Here is a 23734-nt window from a genome sequence, read left to right as displayed (position 1 = left end):
TAACTTCATCTGGGGAAGGTTTAATGGCCGCTCTGAAATGGGAGTAAGTCTTATTTTCCTTACTATGTAAGCCAGCAAGCATTTACAGAAGCCAGAAATAGCAGGGTTAAAATTTCAAACGGCAGTTTTTATATAAGATGGATGCTTCATAGGATTTTAAAATTCATAGGGACCAAAAGTAGAACGGTGGTTGCCAGGGGCTAGGGAGGAGGGAAAACTAGAGAGTTAACAGTACAATTTCAGTTTTCAAGATGAAGAGTTCCAGAGATGGGTGGTGGTGATGGTTGCACAACAATGTGAATGTGCTCAATACCACTGAGCTGTATATTTAAAAACGGTAAATTTTATGTTATGTGTATTTTAACACAATTAAAAAACCCCACAAGTCTAGCAAAAATATAAGGGCTTGAAATAACACTGATTTTTCACTCAGGATAGCAAAACATTAAATGTGCAAAAGCTATTTGCTTTGGTCTGGAAACAAGTGCTACTTGAAGAGCACGGGAAGAGTAATGAATTTAATTTGCTTTACACAGAGCACAAACTTGCTATGATCAGGATTTTGAAGGGGAGCCATCAAACATGCACGTAAATTGAAGGAGTGGAAAAATGGTGCTCTTGGATCCGTTGCATTCGAAGGAATTATATACATAGAACAATGTGGACCCTAATGTGATTCTCTATTCATTATGACGTTAACTGCGTGGCGGAAGGCAACAAAAAAAGGGCCATAACTATGTGGAAGAAACCCTTATTAGCACGCAACTGACATTCCTAAGGCAACTGCTGCTTTAGAAGGCACCGAAAGGGCTCCTTGGTGCCGTAAAATCACTTCTTGTCCTCGCCAAAGCCCAGGAGCCACCGCCTGGGAAGCTCCTGGAGCGAAGGGGCCACGGTGAGCTCCCCACCCCGCAGCGGATAAGGCCCGGGGGCGCAGCTGCAACACCTGGGGACCCGCCGCTGGGGGCGCTCAGCCGCGGGGCCGCCCCGTCTCCCGGCGGGCGGGCGGTTCGGGCGGCGGAGGGCGGGCTCCGCCCCGGGGGAGGGGCCGGCTGGGAGCAGCGCGTCCCTGCGCCGCACGTGTGCGAGCCCGGTCGCGGGCGAGTCCACCCGAGCTCTGCGGGCCCCCGGCGCGGCCGGAGGTGCCTATGTCTGGCCGCCCTTGCAGCTGGCTCTTCCGAGTGACTCTCGCCGCTGCCGCCCTGCTGCGCCCGGAGCAGCGCGCCCGCCCTCTCTCCGCTCGGCCCGCGGCGCGCCCGCGCTCTCTCGTCCCGGGTAAGTGCGCGGCCTCCCTGCAGCCGCCCGGGCTCCGCCGCCTGCCATCGGCCCGGTCCCGCGCCCAGGATCTCAGGTCCCGCCTGGAGGGGCGGTGCGGACTGGGAAGGTGTCCCAGCCGTGGTCTGTGCCCACGGTCCGCCCGCGGAGCCTCCATTACGGATTGTACCGACGGGAGCGCCGCGGGAGCCCCGCGGATCCTGCGCTCCGGTGGTGCCAGCTCCGCCCCCCGCACCCCCCCACCCACTACCGGGGCAGGTCCTCGGGGAACGCTGCGCCCTCCTTCCTCCCCGCGGCGCTGTCAGGCTGACGATCCCAGTCCCACTCCTCCTTTCTTTGCCCCAGACGCTCCCTAAACTCTGCTCCCTCCCGGAAGAGAAAACTGGCTTTTATCCCAAAGCCTTTCCCATCCATCGCTGGGCCAGTGTGTTACGGGGTGCAGCCCACGTGCTTGCTCCTCGCACTCCGCTTCCATCACTCCTTCTTGCGAGGCTTCCTGTGCCAGGTGACTGCCTGTTGGGTAGAAGTAGGAGCGAACAGGTTGGAGCCAGGAGTGTGTTCTGGAGCCCTCTGCCGGGTCGGAGTTTAACCAGTGGAGGGAGGGCGTGCAGCTGTGCGCGTGGAGACATCCGTCCGGAGCCCTTACCGCCAGCCCTGCGCCGAGTGAGAGGTTGATAAGGACTTCCTCAGTGCCTGGGTTTTAGCGCCTGCCAAGAAGTAGGTTTGGAGTTGGGTTTTTCAAATATTTGCTCCCGTGGTCAGACCACCTTTTTTTCCCCTTCATTTCGAAAATATGTACTAGGATAGAATTACTAAGGGCTTCTGTTTCAAGCCTCTAATCACCTGTGAGACAGGCAGGCCCCATTGGCCTGCGGATGCCTCGACAATGGAGGGATCTGTCCAATAGCCAGCAGTGCACTCGTACTGAAAAGGGGATGGACAGGCAATGATTTTGTCCAGTCATTAGACAAGTAGCCAACACTCAGTAGTTATTGATTTAATAACAGCTTTTGATACAGGTATTATTAATAAAACACAACTTTTGCCCTAGCTGTTTTGGCTCAGTGGATAGAGCGTCAGCCTGCGGACTGAAGGTTTGATTCCAGTCAAGGGCACACCCCGGGGCTGTGGGCTCGATCCCCAGTGAGGGGGTGCAGGAGGTAGCCAATCAATGATCCTCTTTCATCATTGATGTTTCTATCTCTCTTCCCTCTCCCTTCCTCTCTGAAATCAATAAAACAATATTTTTTAAAAAACGTACATCAATAAACGTTCACACATATTTAAAAAAATAAAACATAACGTTTGCTCCCAAGTTGGAGAGAGAAATTATAACCCAGTTGAGCTTACTGTTGACTAAAGTCCTTTAAAGGCACCTCCATGGAGAGTCTTCACTAAAGAGTACCCCTCTTTTTCTCATTCCTCTTATTTGTCTTTATTTGTAGCTCTTATGCTTGCATTTTAAAAAAAAAATTTATTCTGCCATATATCCTTAAGTATATGTAAGCTCCATAAGGATGGGAAAATTTCCCTTTATTCACAGCACCTGAAACAGTGCCAGACACATAAGAGACGCTCAATAAATATTGTGGAATGAACAAATGTAATGAACTTAACGATTTTTGCATATTAGAGTGTAGTGAGTGTGTGCTCTGTCCTGAAGAAAGTGCTCTTTATTGTGAGTGCTAGAGGGATTAGTCACAGTTTGCAGAAAGGAGAATAGAAGCATTTAAAAAGGAAGTTATGGAGGGTTTTGAAATATGGATACGATTAAGACTAATATGGCCCTTTTTGTAGATGTTCATTTTGCAGAAAATAATACTAAAGAACTGTCAATGATGTATTAAAATTTTGAAAATGCTAAACTTTTATTTTTGTTGTGGGTGTAGAGGAAGCTTATTGGTGAATCTGATACCATAATGGAAACAATTTTATTTATCTATTATTTAAATCCTCGAGGATATTTTCTCCATTGATTTTTAGAGAGTGGAAGAGAGAGGGAAAGACAGGGAGGAATATCTATGTGAGAGTAACACATCGATTGCTTGCCTCCTGCACGCGCCCTGATCAGGGCCCAGGCTGGGGAGGAGCCTGCAACCGAGGTATGTGCCCTTGACTGGAATCGAACCCAGGACTCTTTGGTCTGCAGGCCGACGCTCTATCCACTGAGCCTAACCAGCTAGGGCATAATGGAAACAATTTTAAAATACAGTTAAAATTATAATATTCTTAATCTCATTTGGCTCATTTGGAGTGTAAAGGAAACAGAACTCATTTTAGTATTCCCTCCAAAGGATTGTGTAGGACTTCAGTTCATGGGTTAGTATCAGTAAATTTCATCCTCTGCCCAGTCATAGAATCAAGCTTCCGGTCTAGAGCGATTTTACTTGACATATGAGATACTGTCATTTCTATCATGGACAATGTATTTGTATAGTATAATATTTCTTTAAAACTTAAAAAAAATAACATTAAACTCATAAAGCCCGTCCCTTCACCCCCCTCCCTTTTCTTCTAAGTCAGTCACTTTTTTTTTATATATATATATATTTTATTGATTTTTTACAGAGAGGAAGGGGGAGAGATAGAGAGTTAGAAACATCGATGAGAGAGAAACATCGATCAGCTGCCTCCTGCACATCTCCTACTGGGGATGTGCCCGCAACCCAGGTACATGCCCTTGACCGGAATCGAACCTGGGACCTTTCAGTCCGCAGGCCGATGCTCTATCCACTGAGCCAAACCGGTTTCGGCCTAAGTCAGTCACTTTTTCTAGCTTTGAGTAGAATGCTTGAATATATGTATTTGGATTTTTCTGAATTTTCCTTAGGGAAGTTTTTAAATTTTCCTAAGGGAAATTACATTGGGGTAGTCAGGGTTGTTTTATCTTTTTGATTGAATTCTCAGTCTCTTTCATGTTCACAGGATCTACCCCCCCCCCTTACCCCCCTCCTTACTTTCTCATTTGTTTTAATTTTATTTTTTAATATTTTTATTGATTTTAGACAGGAAGGGAGAGGGAGAGAGAGATAGAAACATCAATGATGAGAGAGAATCATTGATTGGCTGCCTCCTACATGACCCCTACTGCGGATCAAGGCCATAACCCAGGCATGTGCCCTTGACCAGAATCGAACCTGGGACTCTTGAGGCCACAGGCCTACGCTCTACCCACTGAGCCAAGCCAGCTAGGGCCGCACTTTCTCATTTAAAAGCTATATTGCTCCCTAGCTGGTTCCCTCAGTGGTTAGAGCATTCGCCTGCAGACTGAAGGGTCATGGGTTCCATGCCTAGTCAAGGGCAGGCTCCCCAGCCCCAGCAGGGGCACATGTGGGAGGCAGCCAATCCGTGTGTCTCTCTCATGTCAATGTTTCTATCTTTCTCTCTCCTCTTCTCGTCCCTCCCTTCCACTCTCTATAGAAATCAATGGAAGAAATCAGGTGAGGATTTAAAAAAAATAAAGTTATATTGCATTTCAATCTTTCCTTTTATATAGTTCCTCCTTATATAAACAATACTAATTTCAGTTCTGCCTCTTCTAGTTTAGCAGTTTGCACAGCTGTTCTACTATGTTCTCAGCTTCTAGGCCCAAATACAGAACTTAGCAAAATATATATTAAGTGATTTATAATCATTGGTGCTACATATACTTTCTTTTTTCTTTTTTATTACTTAAAGTATTACAAAGGGTATTACATATGTGTCCTTTTCCCCCCCCACCCTTGACAATCCCCTAGCCTCCCCTACCCCCCAGTGTCTTATGTCCATTGGTTATGCTTATATGCATGCATACAAGTCCTTCGGTTGATCTCTTACCCCCCTACCTCCTGCCCCCCAACCCTCCCCGGCCTTCCGGCTGCAGTTTGACAATCTGTTTGAGGCAGCTCTGCCTCTGTATCTATTATTGTTCATAAGTTTCTAATGTTCTTTATTATCCATGAATGAGTGAGGTCATGTGGTATTTTTCCTTCATTGACTGGCTTATTTCACTTAGCATAATGCTCTCCAGTTCCATCCATGCCGTTGCAAATGGTAAGAGTTCCTTCCTTTTTAGAGCAGCATAGTATTCCATCGTGTAGATGTACCACTGTTTTCTAATCCATTCATCTACTGATGGGCACTTAGGCTGTTTCCAGATCTTAGCTATGGTGAATTGTGCTGCTATGAACATATGAGTGCATATATCCTTTCTGATTGGTGTTTCTGGTTTCTTGGGATATATTCCTAGAAGTGGGATCACAGGGTCAAATGGGAGTTCCATTTTTAGTTTTTTGAGGAAACTCCATACTGTCTTCCATAGTGGCTGCACCAGTCTGCATTCCCACCAGCAGTGTGGTGCTACATATACTTTAATAAGTCATGTCTGATAGGGCCATCACCTATAACAAATGTAAGGTATAATTTCATTTGAAAACAAAAGTGAGGCCCAGCCAGCGTGACTCAGTGGTTGAGTGTTGACCTATGAACCAAGAGGTCATGGTTCAATTCCTGGTCAGGACCCATGCCTGGGTGCAGGCGCGATCCCGAGTGTGGGGTGTGCAGGAGGCAGCCAATCAATGATACTCTCTTGTCATTGATGTTTCCCTCTCTCTTTCCCTCTCCCTTCCTCTCTGAAATTAATAAAAAAATACATTTTTTTAAAGTGAGATTAATGAACTTGTCTTTGCAATCCTATATAATAAAAGCCTAATATGCTAAGTGTCTGGTCAGCTATTCAACCAATCAAAGTGTAATAAACTAATGATATGCTAAGGCTGCTCTGCCACTCGCTATGACATGCACTGACCACCAGGAGGCAGATGCTCCAACGGTAAGTTAGCTTGCTGCTGGGATCCGGCCCATCAGTACTGAGCGAGATGGGCCAGACATGCCCTTGAGCCCTCCTGTGGTCCCTCCCTGGCTGGCCAACCTCCCGCGTCCCTCCCTGGCCCTGATCGTGCACTGTGGGGTCCCTTGGCCTGGCCTGCACCCTCTCACAATCCAGGATCCCCTGGGGGATGTCAGAGAGCCAGTTTTGGCCCGGTCCCGCAGGCCAGGCCGAGAGACCCCACTGGTGCCCGAATTCGTGCACTGAGCCTCTAGTCTATATATATAATCTTATATCTATACTAATAAAAGGGTAATATGCTAATTAGACCAGACATCCTTCCAGACAAAGCCACGGTGGCGGGGGCCAAGGCAGAGGCAGTTAGGGGCTATCAGGCCAGCAGGCAGAGGCGGTTAGGGGCGATCAGGCAGGCAGGCAAAGGGGTTAGGAGAGATCAGACAGGCAGGCAGGTGAGCAGTTAGAAACCAGCAGTTCCAGATTGGAGAGGGTGGGGGCCAGGCTGAGGGACACCTACCCCCCGTGCACGATTTTCGTGCACCAGGCCTCTAGTATATATATAAAAGTGTAATACGCAAATCGACCAGACGGTGGCTGTGATGCACACTGACCACCAGAAGGAGATGTTCAATGCAGGAGCTGCCCCCAGCCGGCAGGCCCGGATCAGGCCAACCTCTCGATCCCTCCACCTGGCCAACAGGCTCCGATTGCCCGATGGGGAACCAGGAACGGGTAGTGGCATGTCTGCTGGGGCCCCGATCGTCCCGCCAGTCGCCCCACATACAGAGGGCGACTGGTTCCAGTGGGGGGGCAGGGCCGGCGAGCTGGTGGGAATGGCCAACCTCTCGGTCCCTCTCCCCCAGCCGGCAGGCTCTGATTGCCCAATGGGGAACCAGGAACTGGAAACCAGGGGTGGGTGGTGGCTGATGCAGGCGGTGCCAGGGCCCTGATAGCCTTGCCGATCACCCCCCACACACACAGAGGGCAACTGCAGTAGTGGCAGGGGGCAGGGCCGGCTGCTGGAAGATCGACTCTGATCGCAGTTCCAGGCCTAGGGACCCTACCCGTGCACGAATTTTGTGCGCCGGCCCTCTAGTTAAATGTAACCAAAAAAAGATCAGGCAAGGGTCCACAGGATCAGGAAAGACTTCCAAACAATACTGAAGGTTGTATTTGATGCTACTGCCAGTGCTCTGAGGGTTTCTTAAAATTAAATGGTTATAATAGAATCAGGGGCATAGAAAGGGAGTGGACTGACTATTCTTGTGGGGGATGCGGGAAGAGACTGGACAAAAATCGTGCGCCTCTGGATGAGGAGGGGGGCGGTGAGGGTGGGGGGGGTAGGAACCGGGTGGTGGGGAGCTATGGGGGGGAAAAGAGGAACAACTATAATCTGAACAATAAAGATTTCATTTTAAAAAATTAAATGGTATTTGAAGGAGAAAACCATGTTTAATCATTAGCCTAGTGAATGAAAGAAGCATAAGCTTTGTTTTTTTCTCCAGATTCAGCAATAACAACTCTGTGTAAACCATCCATAATAAATATTAATGACCCACAGTTAAATAGAACAGTTATCACAGGCCTTTGACCAAGTCATCATTTTTCAGCTTTACAGAGAAATAAACTGAAGCTGAGAGAGATTAAGTGATCTGTTTATTAAATGGCAAAACCTAGACCAGGCTCCACATTATACCCCACAAACTGTTACTCGCCTAATAAGAGTTGAAACCAGTGGTTGATATTTCAGATTCATGGTCTGCTGATATTCTCATTCCAAGGATGTTGGGCATAACAATGTTGTCCTAAACCTTCTAGAATTTTATTCACGAAATCACTGATATAGGTGTAGGGGAGAGGGAGGAGTGGGATGACGCCCATATTCTGACACAGGTGACTGGTAGTTAGTTGGTGGTAACATTCCCTGAGGTAAGAGGTGCAATGTAACAGAAGTGTGTTTGTGATGGGAAATGATGAGATCAATTTAGGGCATGTTGAGTTTGAGCATTTGATTCTATCTCTTACTAGCTCTGTAAACTGGAGCAAGATGCTTCATCTCTGGGCCTCAGTTTTTTAGTGCTAAGCTGGGAATGGTAATGACCCTTCTGTGATAGGGTTAAAGCGAGGCTTGAACAAACTCACCACATACACTTTATCATTGCTTAGCTGTCTTTTTTTTTTTTTAAATATATTTTATTGATTTTTCACAGAGAGGAAGGGAGAGAGATAGAGAGTTAGAAACATCGATGAGAGAGAAACATCGATCAGCTGCCTCCTGCACATCTCCTACTGGGGATGTGCCCACAACCCAGGTACATGCCCTTGACCGGAATCGAACCTGGGACCTTTCAGTCCGCAGGCCGACGCTCTATCCACTGAGCCAAACCGGTTTCGGCGTTTAGCTGTCTTATGATTGCCTTGGACCCTGGGTAGGAGTTGGAGATGGAGGGGTCTTGACTGGAATACTTAGGAGTGAGAAGGGAGCAAGACGGGAGAAGCCCAAATTTAAGGGGCAAGCATCTCCAGAGGCAGGAAGGAAGGAAGAAGCAGGAGAGTTTTGAAGCAAGAAAGCAGTGATCTGTGTTGCGTTGGGAAAGGGTGTCAGATAGGGCCAGGCTTGAATGACTGTTATTTGGGCAAGGAAGCCAATGCCGGTGGGGCATTTATTTCATTCAGTGCCCTGTCTTGTCCCTAGTGGGGATAATGTCTGGTGCAGGGGTGCATGGTGAAAGTTTGTTGAAGCGATGAAGTGCAGTGCTGAGGAGTGAGTGCTAAAGTAAGTATGGGCTTTCCTTAAGAGGGTTCCCCTATTAAGGGGAATGGTTATAATATGTGGTCTTGTCACGGGAAAGCGACTGAGATCAAGGCAGGTCTGCCCCCTAAGGTCTGTAATGTGTGGGTTATTGACTTTGTGCAGGAAAGATTTTGTGGCATAAGTCCAGGCGATTTTGAGAGTACATTTATTAAAACTGGGGACAGGGAAACAAGGGAAGGACTTAAGAGAGAAGAGGCAAGATCTCAGCAACAGGAGTGAACCCAGGCAGGGCTGCCTTGGCCCTTTATTTATTTATTTTTATTTTATTATTTTTTAAATATATTTTTTTGATTTCAGAGAGGGAGAGAGAGATAGAAACATCAATGATGAGAGAGAATCATTGATCAGCTGCCTCCTGCACGCCCCCTACTGGAGATTGAGCCCACAACTTGGGTATGTGCCCTGACCAGAATCAAACCTGGGACCCTTCAGTCTGCAGGCCGATGCTCTATCCACTGAGCCAAACCAGTTAGGGCTGCCTTGGCCCTTTAGGAAAAAAAGTCACCAAGACAGAATGGAGCCAGCTGGGTTGTGTGAACTCAGGAAACAACTTACAGAGGCAGAAGGAGGGCCCTTGGAGACAGTTGCTGCTGCCCAATGCTCCCCTGCTTGTAAGTCCCCTGGGAACCTTTAGAACTTAGAAAGAAAACAAAGATACACCCCTGAGGAAAGAAGGGGTGGGAAGTGTGTGTGGGGGGGGGGGGGAAGGGGGGAGGCAAGGGCATGCTCCAGAGCATACACTGGGTCCTTTGTCTTAAGGGTTTTTATCTATTTTCTGATGGCAGGGAATTTTAGGGGAAGTGTCCGGAGAATCTCAACAGAATATTCATCAGATTTCAAAATGTGTCCTTTGATATGGTGATTCATCCAAATGAACTTATAGATGGGTCAGGATCATTCTCTGGTTAGTTTCACCTTCAAAGAATGTCACAGAGGAGGGACCAGACAGGCGGGCCTACTACCTGCGTGGTCTGGAATGTGTAAACCATTTGCTCCTAAGTGTCCTTGGTTAGGGAAGATGAGACTTTGCGATTTATTATCTGGCTGTAAATTGCTCAGCTGGTTCAATATCTGTCTCAGTTTCCCCGTTCTACTTGTCAAGGAATTCTCCTAGCTTTTTACTGTCCTGCCTCATTGGGAGTATGCTGGAGGGAGGTGTGTCTGCCGGGAGACCTTGCTGACTGGGGAGGGCCAGGCAGTGTGGAGGGCTGTCCTAAGAGTAATTCTCCTGACTGGCCAGCTTTTCTCCAGCAGCAGCCAGAAGCATAGGCACAGGCAGTCAGATTGTACGTGGTTGAGGTTTAGCAAGGATCATGGGGCAGAAGGACTCGTGAACAAGAATACTGAGTAGTGGCTAAGCGTCATTGAGGTTTGGGGCGCTTGAACAAGTAAAGGTGGAAGAGGTGGTGTCGTGGGCCTGGATATCTCTGCATTTGAAGAACAGGTCATGGGAGAAAGGGAGCAACGGACCTGAACAGATTGGTGGTTTGATCAGAGTAGAATAGCTTGTATATCATTTTAGACTTTGCACTTTTATTTTTTATTATAAAAAATATTAAACAAAATGTAGCGAGAATGATGATGTGATGACCTCCCTGTGCTCCCATCACTCAGTTTCAGCAAATTACCAACTCAGCCAGTCGTGTTTCAAATCCACACCCACTCTGCTTCTGTTCACCACAGGTAAATTATTATTTTTTAAAATATATTTTATTGATTTCAGAGAGTAAGGGAAAGGGAGAGAGATCAACGATGAGAGAGAATCATTGATTGGCTGCTTCCTGCACGCCCCAAACTGGGGATCGAGCCCACAAACTGGGGATGTGCCCAGGAATCAACCCATGACCTCCTGGTTCATAGGTTGACAGTCAACCACTGAGTCATGCTGGCCGGGGCTGGTAAATTATTTTGGAGCAAATTCCAGACCATATGTTTTCAACTATAAATAGCTCGGTTTCTATCTCTAAAATACAAGGATTCTGTTTTTAAATGTAACCACAATAACATTATTTCACTTAAAAAGTTGACAGTACTACTAATATCATCACATACCCCTTGTGTTTCAGTGTCCCAGATTCTCATAAATGCTTTTAATTTTATTTTGCCAGGCTGGTGTGGCTCAGTGGTTGAGCATTGGCCCATGAACCAAGAGGTCACCAGTTCGATCCTCGGCCAGAGCACACGCTGGGGTTTTGGGCTCGATCCCCAGTGAGGGGCATGCAGGAGGCAGTGATGTTGATTCTCTCCCATGTTTCTATCTCTCCCTCTCCCTTCCTCTCTCTCTAAAATCAATAAAAACATTTTTTTAATTTAATGTTTTTATCCTCACCCAAGAATATTTTTCCATTGATTTTTAGAGAGAGGGCAAGAAATATCGTTGTGAGAGAAACACATTGATTGGTTGCCTCCTGCATGCACCCCAACCAGGGCCCCGGATCAAGCCTGCAACCGAGGTGCATGCCTTTGACCGAATTGAACCCGGGATCCTTCAGTCCACAGGCCAGTGCTCTATCCACTGAGCCAAACCAGCGGGGGCTTAATTTTATTTTTTAATTGATTTTTTAGAGAGAGAGACACACACACTCACATAACAATAAGTTGTTCACTTACTTTATGCATTCACTGGTTGCTTCTTGTATGTGCCCTGACCGGAGACTGAACCCGCAACTTTGGTATATCGGGACAGCACTCTAACCAACTGAACTACTCAGCCAGCGCCTCATAAATGTTTTTTAAATAGTTGGTTTGCTTAAATCAGGATCTGAAGCAGGATCCACCCATTGCATTTCTTTGTAGGTTTATCTGGAGATTCCCCTTCCTCTTTTTTTCCCTTTGCTATTTATTAGTTGAAGGCACTAGCAGTTAGACATAGAATTTCAATCAGTAAATATTCTTCATAAATTATAGCATGTAATTTCAGGGGTAGTCAATGTCTGGTTGTCTCTCTTTGTGATGTTAGTGGATATTGATGGTTATTGCCCGGGTCCACTATTTCATTAAGGATTTGCTATTTATTGTGCCTTTGATCTTTATAGGTAGGGAACTATTTGGGCACCTATTTTAAGAATTCTGCAAAATATCTATTGATGCTTGTTATATCCTGCTGGATTTTCTGGCATGTACAAAAGAAATAATAGACTTAAAGAATTTGCAGCCTTTTTTTTTGTTATTGTTGTTGTTAATCCTCACCCAAGGATATTCTTTTTTTTTTTTTTTTTTTTTTTTTTTTAATATATTTTATTGATTTTTTACAGAGTGGAAGGGAGAGAGATAGAGAGCCAGAAACATCGATGAGAGAGAAACACCGATCAGCTGCCTCCTGCACATCTCCTACTGGGGATATGCCCGCAACCCAGGTACATGCCCTTGACCGGAATCGAACCTGGGACCTTTCAGTCCTCAGGCCAACGCTCTGTCCACTGAGCCAAACCGGTTTTGGCCCAAGGATATTCTTTCCATTGATTTTTTTAGAGAGAGTGGAAGGAAGAGGGAGAGACAGACAGAGAGAAACATCGATTGGTCGCTTACCGTACATGCTCCTACGGCCCCTACTGGCATTGAACCCACGACCCTTCAGTCTGCAGGTGGATGCTCTAACCACTGGGGCAAAGGTATACAGATTTTTAAAGCTTTTGATGCACACAGTCAAATTTTTGCAAAAATGTTCTGTCATTTTTGTATGCCACCAAAGGTATACACCAACATTCGGAAGAATTATTATTTTTTTAAACACCACTTCTCTCTTCTTTTTTTTAAAATTGATTTTTAGAAAAAGGGGAAGGGAGAAAGACAGAGAGAGAGAGAAACATCCATGTGAGAGCAAAACATCGATCGGGTGCCTCCTGCACACCCCCTACTGGGGTTGAGGGATTGAGCCCACAACCCTGGCAATGATGTGCCCTGACTGGGAATTGGGAATTGGTGCACTAGATAATGCCCAACCAACTGAGCCACACGGGCCAGGGCAGGAAGAATTCGTTTAATTAATGGTTTTTAGGACTAGGAACAAAATTAACTGTGCTTCTGTTTGCTGAAACCCACTTAATTAAAGAAGTGATTATTACTTGTCTACTCTGTCTTCCTAAAAGGTTTTCTTGGAGCCTTAAAAATGGAGATGACAGAAATGACTGGTGTGTCACTGAAACGTGGATCCCTTGCTGTGGAAGATAATGACAGTCTGACCCCAGCTGAGGAGGCAAAAAGACAGAAGGTCTCAGAAGGCTGGCTGACCAAAGGTCAGGATGGGATAGACAATAACTCTCCACCCAGCTGTGAGAATGTGCCTGGGCTACCTGAAGTTGTAAGTGCTGGAAAGAGGAAGAAACATTCGGATGCCCCGTTGCAAGAAGAGGAAGAGGAGGAGGAAGATGGCCTTTCAGAGGAGGGTGAGGAGGAAGGGGAAGCTGAGAGCTTTGCAGACATGATGAAGCATGGACTCACTGAACTGGATGTAGGCATCACCAAGTTTGTAAGTTCTCATCAAGGATTCTCAGGAATCTTAAAAGAAAGGTATGTTTCATTTATGTACAAAGTTATTTTAGTTATGTTCTTTATAAAGAAACTAAAGGCCTGGTGCACGAATTCGTGCACCAGCAGGGTCCCTCGGCCTGGCCTGTGGGGATCAGGCTGAAACCGGCTCTCTGACATCCCCCGAGGGGTCCTGGATTATGAGAGGGCAGTTCTCGGGTGACGCACCCTGGAATTGGGCTCCCTCCTCTCTGGTTCCAGGTGCGTCACTCGAGAACCATAGCTGCCAAGTTGCCGCAGCTCAGCAGCTCTGTGTTGAGTGTCTGCCCCCGGGTGGTCAGTGCGCATCATAGCTGCTGGCCAGTCGCTTAGGCTTTTATATATGTAGATCAGCAGTATAGTCTTCTATTTATTTCTGTTCCCCAAGGATTAATTTCACAGATGGTCAAAAGGATGAGAGCTGCCGTAACCAGTTTGGCTCAGTGGATAGAGTGTCGGCCTATGGACTGAAGAGTCCTGGGTTCGATTCTGGTCAAGGACATGTACCTTGGTTGCGGGCACATCCCCAGTAGGGGGTGTGCAGGAGGCAGCTGATCGATGCTTCTCTCTCATTGATGTTTCTAACTCTCTATCCCTCTTCCTTCCTCTCTGTAAAAAATCAATAAAATAAAAAAAAATTAAAAAAAAGGATGAGAGCTGCCCAAATAAGTAAATGAAACCATTTAAAGAAAATATAGTGAAACCATACAGTTTTTGTTCTTTTTACGTCTGACTTATTTCACTTAGCATAATGCCCTCAAGATGTATCCATGTTGTTGCAAATGGCAATATTTCATCTTTTCTTGTATATATAGAGTGACAAAAAAAATGTATATACACTTTAACAGCTGATAACTCACTTAGTTTTTTGTGTTTTTTTTTCCTCACTTAGTTTTTAAAATGAACTGTATGTTAATAAACACTGACTTGATACTCGTTGAAAGTGTATATACTAGCTGATCATTCACTTAATTTTGAAGTGTATGTTAACACTCATTTTATAACCATTCAAAGTGTGTATACGTTTTTTTAGACACCCTGTGTATCCCACATTTTCTTTTTATGCACTCATTCATTGATGAACACTTAGGTTGTTTCCATGCCTTGAGAACTATAAATAATACTGCAATGAACATGGGACACATATATCTTTTCGAATTATGTAGTGTTTTCTTATTCTTCAGATAAATAGCCAGAAGAGGAATTGCTGGAGCATATAGTAGTTGTATTCTTAATTTTTTGAGGAATCTGCATACTGCTTTTCATAGAGGTTGTACCAATTTACAGTTCCACTAACAGTGCACAAGGGTTACTGTTTCTCCACATCCTCTCCAGCACATGTTATTTCTTGTTTTTTATAATGGCCATTTTAACACATGTGAAGTGATATCTCATTGTGGTTTTTATATGCATTTCCCTAATAATTAGTGAAGTTGAACATCTTTTCATATGCCTGATGGCCATTTGTATGTCTTCCTTGGAAAAATGTCTATTCAGACCCTCTGCCCATTTATTAATCGGGTTGTTTTTTGTTGCTGTTGTTGAGTTGTATGAGTTCTTTATATATTTTGGACATTAACCCCTTATTGAACATATTATTTGCAAATATAATATGCAAATAATATGGTTGGTTGCCTTTTTGTTTTGTTGATAGTTTCTTTTGTTGTGCAGAGCTTTTGAGTTTGCTGTCCCATTGGTTTATTTGCGGTTTTGTTTCTTATGCCTTTGCATTTTTATATATATATATAAATTGTTATATATATCACTACATATATTTTATTGTTTATTGTTATATATCACTATATATATCTATATATATAGTGATTTCATAGAGGAGGGGAAAGGGAGAGAGAGATAGAAACATCTATGATGAGCGAGAGTCACTGATCAGCTGCCTCCTGCACACCCCACACTGGGGATTGAGCCCACAACCGGGCATGTGCCCTGACCGGGAATCCGACCGTGACCTCCTGGTTCATAGGTCGACACTCAACCATTGAACCATGCCAGCTGGACTCTCATGCCTTTAGAGTCAAATTCACAAAAATACCACTGAGACCAATGTCCAGAAGCTTAATGCTTATGCTTACTTGTATATATTTTATTTGTTTAGGTCTTACATTCCAGTCTTTAATCCATTTTGAGTTCATGTTTCCATATGGTATAAGACAGTGGTCTAGTTTTATTCCCTTGCATATGACTGTCCAGTTTTTATTTATTTAAATGTATTTTTTTATTGATTTCAGAGAGGAAGAGAGAGGGAGAGAGAGATAGAAACATCAATGATGAGAGATAATCACTGATCGGCTGACTCCTGCACGCCCCACACTGGGGATCAAGCCCGCAACCCAGGCATGTGCCCTTGACCGGAATCAAACCTAGGACTCTTCAGTCCACAGAATGATGCTCTATCCATTGAGCCAAACCAGCTAGGGCACCCAGCACCATTTATTAAAGAGATTTTTCTTTCTCCATTGTATTTCTTGGCTCCTTTGTCATAATTTAGGTGTCTACAAAGTATGGGTTTATTTCTGGGCTCTCGATTCTGTTCCATTGATCTGTTTTTATGCCGATATTGCACAGTGTGTTTTTTAAGGGTTTTATTTATTTATTTACATATTTTCTTATTGATTTCAGAGAGAGGAAGGGAGAGAGATAAATAGAAACATTGATGAGAAATATCCATCAGCTGCCTCCTGTATGCCCCCTACTGGAGATCGAGCCCGCAACCCAGGCATGAGCCCTGACCAGGAATCGAACCTCAACTTCCTGGTTCATGGGACTGTGCTCAACCAACTGAGCACTAGCTGGGCAGTACTGTACTGTTTTGATTACTGTAGCTTTGTAGTATAGTTTGAAATCAGGGAATGTGATACCTCTGGCTTTGTTCTTTTCTCTCAGGATTACTTTGACTGTTTAGGGGATTTTTTGGTGGTTTCTCCCAAATTTTAGGATTTTTTGCTCTATTTCTGTGAAAAATGCCTTCGGGCTTTTGTTGGGGATTGCATTGAATTTGTAGATTGCTTTAAGCAATTTGGACATTTTAACAATGTTAATTTCTTCAATCAGTAAACATGGGATATCTTTTCATTTCTTTTTGTTTTCAGTTTCTTTTAACAATGTCTTGTAGTTTTCAGTGTACAGGTCTTTCACGTCCTATGTTAAGTTTATTCCTAGGAATTTTACTCTTTTTTTTTTTCTTTTTTCTTTCTGATAGTTTACTGTTAGCATATAGAAACAACAGATTTTTCTATATTGAGTTTGTAAGGCTTACTGTTGATAAACTTTTTCCTAAAATTAACAGGAAACAAAATGTTAATGCTCTGAAAGTTTGTGTTTTCTTTTCGTCAGATACTCTGACTTCGTTGTTCACGAAATAGGAAAAGATGGGCGCATCAGCCATTTGGATGACTTGTCCATCCCAGTGGATGAGGAGGTAGGAGCCAGCTCTCTAGCAAAAGTCACCTTCTGTATAAAAGTAGCATTTTTTAGAGATCAAAGAAATATAGAGCTCTAACAGCCTTGAATTCTGTGTGTGACTCATTGGGAGTTTTTGTGGTTATTTAAAAGGATCCTTCAGAAGATGTATTTACAGTTTTGACAGCTGAAGAAAAACAGCGTTTAGAAGAGCTTCAGCTTTTTAAAAATAAGGAAACCAGTGTTGCCATTGAGGTAAGTATTACAGAAACATATGAAAAGGTTGTATAGGGTTTTCATTGCTTTTTGGGGGGTAGATGTTGGTAAGTGTCTGTTGGTAAAATTATAATAGTTAACAAAAGGATGATGTCCTATTTGACCTAAGAGGGCATTGTATATACTAAAAAATGTTTTTGTCAGTAACAGATACCACTATCCAACATAAACCATGACCAAAAAGGTGTTTTTTTAAAAAAAATGTTTCAGATGACCATAAATCAACAAAGAAACCTGTTTTGTACCTGATAGTGACTATTATATCATACTGACCAACCTGGCGGTCAGAGGTGTGGCCTGGCCCTCCCTCCAGTGCCAGCAGCCTCTTGGTCTCAGATAGGGTTCTGGAAGGGAAAGGATTTGGGGGGAGGAAGTAAGGGAGCATTTTTCTGCTCAGCGTAAGTCTACTTCTATTCAAGAAAAGGAGAGCTCAGCCACTACATAGAATAGTAAATCCCTTCTTTAAAAGAAGCTTTTGTTCTGGACATTTTATTCTGCTCTGTTAGTGCTACCCAGGGGAATTAAATTACTGAGATGTTTTACATTGTGTTTTTCCTACTAAGTCCTTAACATCCTTTGTTAAATTGGTAGCATGTCTAAGTTTAGACTAGCCACAGTTCAGATGCTCAGTTGCCACATGTGGCTAGCGGCTATGGTATGGGACAGAGCAGCTCTAGGTGATCGTTTTGCAGGGTGATGTGTTACAAAATTTTACGAATGTTGTAGCATGAGATTTTTAGAATTTTATGTTCAATTCATTTTGTAGCATATTTTTTAAAAAAATATATATTTTATTGATTTTTTACAGACAGGAGGGGAGAGGGATAGAAAGTTAGAAACATCGATGAGAAAGAAACATCAATCAGCTGCCTCTTGCACGCCCCCCACTGGGGATGTGCCCACAACCAAGGTACATGCCCTTGACTGGAATCAAACCTGAGTCTGCAGGCCAATGCCCTATCCGCTGAGCCAAACTGGTTAGGGCCATTTTGTAGCATATTTTAGCAACCTGTTGGATCTGGGGGTATTTGAAAATCCTCCTTCCATCACCCCTAATTAGTAAGAATTTATAATTTCTCAGAAATCACTGTCTGTCTCCAACCCTCATCTACTTCTGTTCCACCCACCAAAACTTCCCAAAAGTGTGTGATCTTTAGAGATCTTCAGTTACTGAATTTCCTTACAGACAAAATGTCAGGGAGAAAATCTCTAAGAATTGGTTCTGAGAATCCTCCAGGAGGATGGTCTGGGTTTCCCTTACTTATGTAATGCAGTGGAGTATCTTAGCCTCATGATATACCTACCTCGGTGACAAGACTTACCATCTTACAAACTGTAGTTATGCTGAAATTTTTTTATTATGTAGTTATCTACTGAAATTTTTTACTTTTAGATAGCATAAACCATGGGCAGGTGTCTTTGTCTGTAAACCAAGGAAAGCAGACTTTCTGAACTTTTAAGACCTAAGTATGTTTTCACTCATACACACAAATCATGATTCCAACTCACTGCTTTTAGTAAATTCTAGATCTAGACTCACTTTTCTGTATGCACATGTCACTTGTCTGTAATTATAATGTAGTTTTTCTTTTGCATTTTGCTAAAACATTAAGTTTAGCTAGCAGTAGTAGCTCAGTGTTTTTTAGCTTGCAGGTTGCAGTCCACTAGTGGGTCATAAACCCAATTCAGTGGATCTTAACTTTTTTTAATGCAATAAAATAAAATAGAAAATTATAGTGTACTAGAGGCTCAGTGCACAAAAATTTGTGCGTTTGGGGATAGGGGGTCCCTCAGCCCGGCCTGTGCCTTCTCGCAGTCTGGGACCCCTTTGGGGTGACCACTTACTGGCTTAGGCCTGCTCCCAGGGGATTGGGCCTAAGATGGCAATCAGACATCCCTCTGGCAGCCCGGCAGCCCTTGGGGGATGCCCACTTGCCAGTGGGGAGCAGACCTAAGCTTCAGTCAAACATCCTTAGCGCTGCTGACGAGGCAGGAGAGGCTCCCACCACCACCGCTGTACTGGCAGCCATCAGCCTGGCTTGTGGCTGAGCAGAGCTCCCCGCTGTGAGAGCACACTGACCACCAGAGGGCAGCTTCTGCATTGAGCGTCTGCCCCCTGGTGGTCAGTGTGTGTCATAGTGACCAGTCATTCCCAGTCTTTCTGCTGTTAGGGTCAGTTTGCATATTACCCTTTTACTATATAGGATAGAGGCCCGGTGCATGGGTTGGGGCTGACTGGTTTGCCCTGAAGGGTGTCCTGGATCCGGGTGGGGGTCCCGCTTAGGTGCCTGGCCAGCCTGGATGAGGGGATGATGGCTGTTTGTAGCTGTTCACACCCCCTTCAGGGTGGGGGTCCCCACTGGGGTGCCTGTCCAGTCTGGGTGAGGGGCTGAGGGCCGTTTTCAGGCTGGCGGGTGATTGAAGCTCCCAACCTCTCCTTTTTTTCTTTTTTTCTGGCATTTATTTACCTTCTATGGCTGTCACTGGAGCTGAGAGCCGGCTTTAGCTCTAAGGCCGGCTCCAGCTTGAGGCCTCGGCTGCTGAAAGCAGTAATCTAGGGTTTGTTTGGGTTCTATAATTGCAACATTGTTTCGGTCCTGCTCACTCCAGCTCTGATGGCTGTAAGCAGGTTTCTGGATTTTGTTTAGCTTCTATAATTGCAACATTGTTTCTTAGAGTGCAGCTCAGAGGCAGGCAAGGCAGGTGGGGAACCTTGGCTTTCTCCATCACTGGAGCAAGCAAGCCTCCTGTTCGCTTCAGCTGCCTGGCTGCTGGCCGCCATCTTGGTTGGCAGTTAATTTGCATATTGCCCTGATTAGCCAATGGGAAGCGTGTCGGAGGTATGGTTAATTACCATGTTTGTCTATTATTAGATAGGATTGTACATAGTAAGGGTAAGTATTGTTTCTTAAAATTTTTTAAATTGTTAATAAGATATGTACACATACATCCTTCCAACTGTTGAATCCAGATGTGAAATGTGTTTCTTAATGTGAGACCCATTCAAAAATTAAAAAACCGTTATGTAACTAATAAGTTTACATTTTCTCGATGTTGGGTTTTTTTTTTATTGTGAACAGATGTACTAACACATCATTATAAAATGAGTTGGTATAGAATTCATTGTGGGGCAGTTGTAGATTGGACTGTTTGAGGGAGGGAGTTTCTGACATCCCTGCATTTCTGTCTGTGGGCCCTGAAGTGCTTGTCCAGTAGAGTCCCTGAGGGAGCGTCTGCACAGTGCTTGGCACAGTGCCTGGTATATGGACATGCTCCATTAACAGGCTCATTGCGTTTGCATATTGTGAGGCTCTAAAAGATTCCTGAAATCACATGCATGTACTTCTGTTATTTCACATAGTTAATAAGATAAATAGTGTTTTTGCTCACTCATCAGTATGATTTCTCTATTTAAGGTTTGTTAAATTTGTAATATCATTATCTATGTTTTTAATAGGTTGTTGAGGACACCAAAGAGAAAAGAACTGTCATCCATCAAGCAATTAAGTCTCTGTTTCCAGGATTAGAGACAAAAACAGAGGATAGAGAGGGGAAGAAATATATTGTAGCCTACCATGCAGCTGGGAGGAAGGCTCTGGCAAGTAAGTGTGTGAGTGACCTGGCATTTCTCCTGCCTGGTGAGCCCCAGAGGCAGATCCGCGCCTCCTCTACTTTGCTGTTGTTCAAAGGAGGATATTGACCGTGTCACTTCTTCAAAGAGGGTGGGTAATATTATTTCAGATGCTGGAGCAATCCTATAAAATATCTGTCTGATTGGGGGCGTTAGGTTGTTTATGTGAGAAAAGATTTGCTGAAATTACAGTGGTGCCTGAGAGAGCGTCTTAGGAGTGACCTATCCCCTGAAGAGCAGAGGGTCTGAGTGGCAATTCAAGAAGAAAATGAAAGGCTATTGTTCATTCTGTGCTCTTCGTGGAGAGAAGAAAGCTTTCAGATGGACAGAAAATGCTTGTCACCTATCCTAGTAGTATATATTTTTGGCAAAGTTCTTATATTGAAAGAGCTGCTGGCTTTCCTACTGTATCTTCTTCACTCACATAGAAAAAACCACAGAATAAAAAATAAAAAAAGAAAGAAAAACCACTGGATATATAGAAAAGCACCCCTTTGCCTAAACCTTGTGTATCTTTCATTTGAAATGGGTGTGTTTTCAGTGAATCTCTGATATTTATGTTCTGACTAGAGGCCCGGTGCACAACATTTGTGCACTGGGATGGGGTTGTCCCTCAGCCTGGCCCGCACCCTCTCGCAGTCTGGGAGCCCTTGGGGGATGTCAGACTGACGGCTTAGGCCCGCTCCCTGCACATCCCCCGAGGAGTCCTTAGTGCTGCCACAGAGGTGGGAGAGACTCCCGGTTCATGTCGCTGGCATGAACCCGGCATAGGGCTTCTGGTTGAGGTGTGCTCCCACTGTGGGAGCGCACTGACCACCAAGGGGCAGCTCCCGTGTTGAGTGTCTGCCCCCTGGTGGTCAGTGCACATAATAGCAACCAGTCGTTTTGCCGTTCGGTCTCTTTGCATATTAGCCTTTTACTATGTAGGATGTTTTCTACAGCCATGAAAATTTCTACTTGTATATAATCTTAAGAAATAGTAGATAGTTTTTCCTTGTCAAATCAGTAGTTAAAATTTTAATGAAAATAACAATAAGAAAAAGTTGTTTCCTCACTCTCCTCCTCTATTAGTAATGGCCCCTATTAGTTACTTCTAGATATTTCTAGTTACTTCATTGCAAATTTACATATTTGTTAAGAGCAAAACCCCTAGACCAAATTAAAAAAAAAAAAAAGACTGTTCAAAGCATTAATGCTTGGTCATATTTCCTTAGGTTAATACTGTGAATATATGAAACCTTTATTGTTTTTAACTATGGTTCTAATGAAATGAGAGGATATAAGACAAATGGGCAGAAATTAGGTTTAGCTATGCCTGAGAAAATAATACAGTGAAATCAGTAAGTATGGATGGTAACAGAAATGAGAAACCTCGAACAGTTGGGGAGAAGAAAAAGGAGATTGGAGGCCACTTCTCAGTGGATGCCAAAAAGAAAAGTGAGATGAAGTGTTCCGAAGCTACTTGTGGTTACGTGTTGTTAATTACTTCCAATTCCACAAACTAATGGTGTGGTTACTGTATGTTACTTCGATGTCTGAGTCAGGAGTATAAAATATTACCCAGTAGTCTTTCTTCAGCCAGAATTGTTCAAGAGCGTTCAGCCCAGTGGAATATGGTGTGAGTGACTATTTTTTCCAATCCTCCCAAGATTAGTGTGTAGCTGGTAACTGTTCTAGATGGAGAGAAGAGAAGGCGACTTGCTTCATACAGTCAAATGCCTTGGAACCCAGGTTGAGAAGGGCTGCTAGGGAGATGTTCCCGACAGAGAGGCAGTCCATGTTGGTCAGCCACCCTCTTGCAAAGGCAAGAAGAAAAGTCAGGATCTTGTTCTGCTGAGTGTGGTCATGAGGAAGCAAATTAGAAAAGGTAAAACCTCTTGATATTGATGCTTGTGATCTTCAAGGAGGGGAGTTAGCGCATTTAAGGCCAAAGGGGCCATTTTAGTTTTCTCACCCTTTTGTCTCAAGTGAGTGGTACCAGGTCTCTCAGGCCCTCTCTTTATCTATCTACATGTTCTGTGCTTTATGCCAATCCCACCATTCTTTCTTTTTTTCCCCCCAAAGAAATTCCCTTAAGAATTTCCAAGTGAGATGCTGAGCTCTGTGTGACGTACACCACTCCTCCCCATCTCCCTTTGCACATCTTCAGTAAAACAATGGGTTTTTCACTTTAAAAAGAAGCACGAAGGCAGGTTAGATTGGATCACTGCTTGCACCTCCCAGGCTTGAGGTGGTGTGGCATTTAGTGAAGGTGGATGAGAGGTCTCCCTCTGAGCGCTCCTCCCCTGTCTCCTCATGGACCCAGACAGGCACTTGAGAGCCTGCATTCATCTCTTACAGGTCTAGATCCCCACCTGAGAACAAGAGTGGCTTAAAGTAATCACCATTGGAAAGGCAGGGAGAGCTGGTATCCAGAGTCTTGTTCATGCCCCTGCAAATAGAACCTGATACCAATGACAACTCCTCCTCGGTCACCTTGCCTAGCATTTGAATTAATTAGCTTTCAGATCTTCATTGCAAATCTACATTTATCATGTTTTTAGAGTCCATTTACTACCAGACCCTGGTACAAATTCTTACTGTTTTCTCAAGTAGAGCATGCATCCTAAAAGCATAGGCATAGTGGATTCTGAATGATGGTGCCCAAACGTCACAGATTACCCACTACTTCAAATTAGACGTCCAGTCTGATAGACAAGGCACATTGGATTTACCTACCGGAGCCTACATAGAGAATTTTTCTGAAAATATGTGATTATTAATAAACCATCTAACCGGGTAAATTGATTTATGTTTTGGGATAGATCATGTACATTACAAATACCTCTAAGAACTTCTTTTTAAAGACTTAAGTGAAGAAAACAAAACAAAATTCTGCCAGGTGATACGTAGAGGTTGTCCATCCCTGGCGGATACCTGAGCTAGGGATCCACAGAGACTCGGGAGGGAGAGCCAGGTGGATGAAAAGGGGACTCTGTGGGAGAGACTC

General features: G+C 44.2%; 1 protein-coding gene across 1 annotated transcript in view; it reads left to right on the top strand.

Annotated features, from left to right (window-relative positions):
• The first annotated feature begins 1050 nt into the window (after positions 1-1050).
• PUS7 (pseudouridine synthase 7) overlaps positions 1051-23734 on the top strand; it is a 52995-nt gene continuing 30311 nt past the window's right edge. The window contains exons 1-5 of the mRNA XM_081101786.1: positions 1051-1275; positions 13004-13424; positions 16773-16857; positions 16992-17093; positions 20572-20716. Of these exons, the coding sequence (XP_080957912.1) occupies positions 1149-1275; positions 13004-13424; positions 16773-16857; positions 16992-17093; positions 20572-20716 (880 nt within the window). The 5' untranslated portion in view covers positions 1051-1148. The remainder of the gene's footprint in view (positions 1276-13003; positions 13425-16772; positions 16858-16991; positions 17094-20571; positions 20717-23734) is intronic.

The sequence above is a fragment of the Myotis nattereri genome (assembly GCF_964212035.1).
Source record: "Myotis nattereri genome assembly, chromosome: 11".
NCBI lineage: Eukaryota > Metazoa > Chordata > Mammalia > Chiroptera > Vespertilionidae > Myotis > Myotis nattereri.
Note: the sequence above shows the minus strand (reverse complement) of the source record. Positions and strands in the feature narration are given on the sequence as shown.